The 587-nt window shown below is 51.3% G+C and overlaps 1 protein-coding gene across 1 annotated transcript in view; it reads right to left on the bottom strand.

Moving 5' to 3' along the window:
* Window positions 1–15: 15 nt before the first annotated feature.
* The window catches only part of SENP1 (SUMO1/sentrin specific peptidase 1), a gene marked incomplete at both ends in the record, with an annotated part of 5,564 nt that continues 4,992 nt past the window's right edge, over window positions 16–587 (bottom strand). Inside the window, 2 exons of the mRNA XM_009875877.1 lie at window positions 16–135; window positions 264–354. Coding sequence (XP_009874179.1) covers window positions 16–135; window positions 264–354 — 211 coding nt within the window. The remainder of the gene's footprint in view (window positions 136–263; window positions 355–587) is intronic.

Below are 587 nucleotides of genomic sequence, written 5' to 3'. Positions count from 1 at the left end.
AATCAAATGAAACACAGTCGGGGCGGGGAGGGCTTTTACCTGCGTGAAGTTGATGGGTTTGTCTTTGGTGATGCAGTCGGCGTATTTGCAGGCGAACATCCCGCAGTCGCTGCCGTTCATCTGCTGCGGGATCTCCTTTAGGAAAATAATTTAAAAAAAAGAAAAGGGAACAAAATCAAATTGTCACTTCGAGAGGAACCGGTCCCTCGGTTTTCCGAGGGAACGGGGAATGAGGGGAGAGGAAGGCGGGGACGGGGAACCACCTGGCTCTTCTTGATGAGCAGAGCGATTGCCCAGCCGTTGGCGTCGAACTCTTTCCTTTTCTTGTCGAGGCTTTCCTGCTTCAGGTATTGCCTGGAGGAAGAAAAGAAGAGAAAACTCAACGTGGAGCATCGGGGAGGCCACCCCAGACGCCCTCCGCCGCGTTTGCGAAACGGAAATCCAATATTTTTCGCCCCAGCGTTGGCTTTGTGGTGTTTGTTGGGGTTTTTTTAATTAAAAAACGGGGCTTTGAGGACGGAAAACCTCGGAACTCATCCCAAAATCCAACCAAACCTGACAAGCAGAGAGACGAAACCGCGCGTAAG

Source organism: Apaloderma vittatum, unplaced genomic scaffold (assembly GCF_000703405.1).
Source record: "Apaloderma vittatum isolate BGI_N311 unplaced genomic scaffold, ASM70340v1 scaffold28070, whole genome shotgun sequence".
Classification (NCBI taxonomy): domain Eukaryota; kingdom Metazoa; phylum Chordata; class Aves; order Trogoniformes; family Trogonidae; genus Apaloderma; species Apaloderma vittatum.
This window is presented reverse-complemented; position numbering and strand designations above follow the sequence as displayed.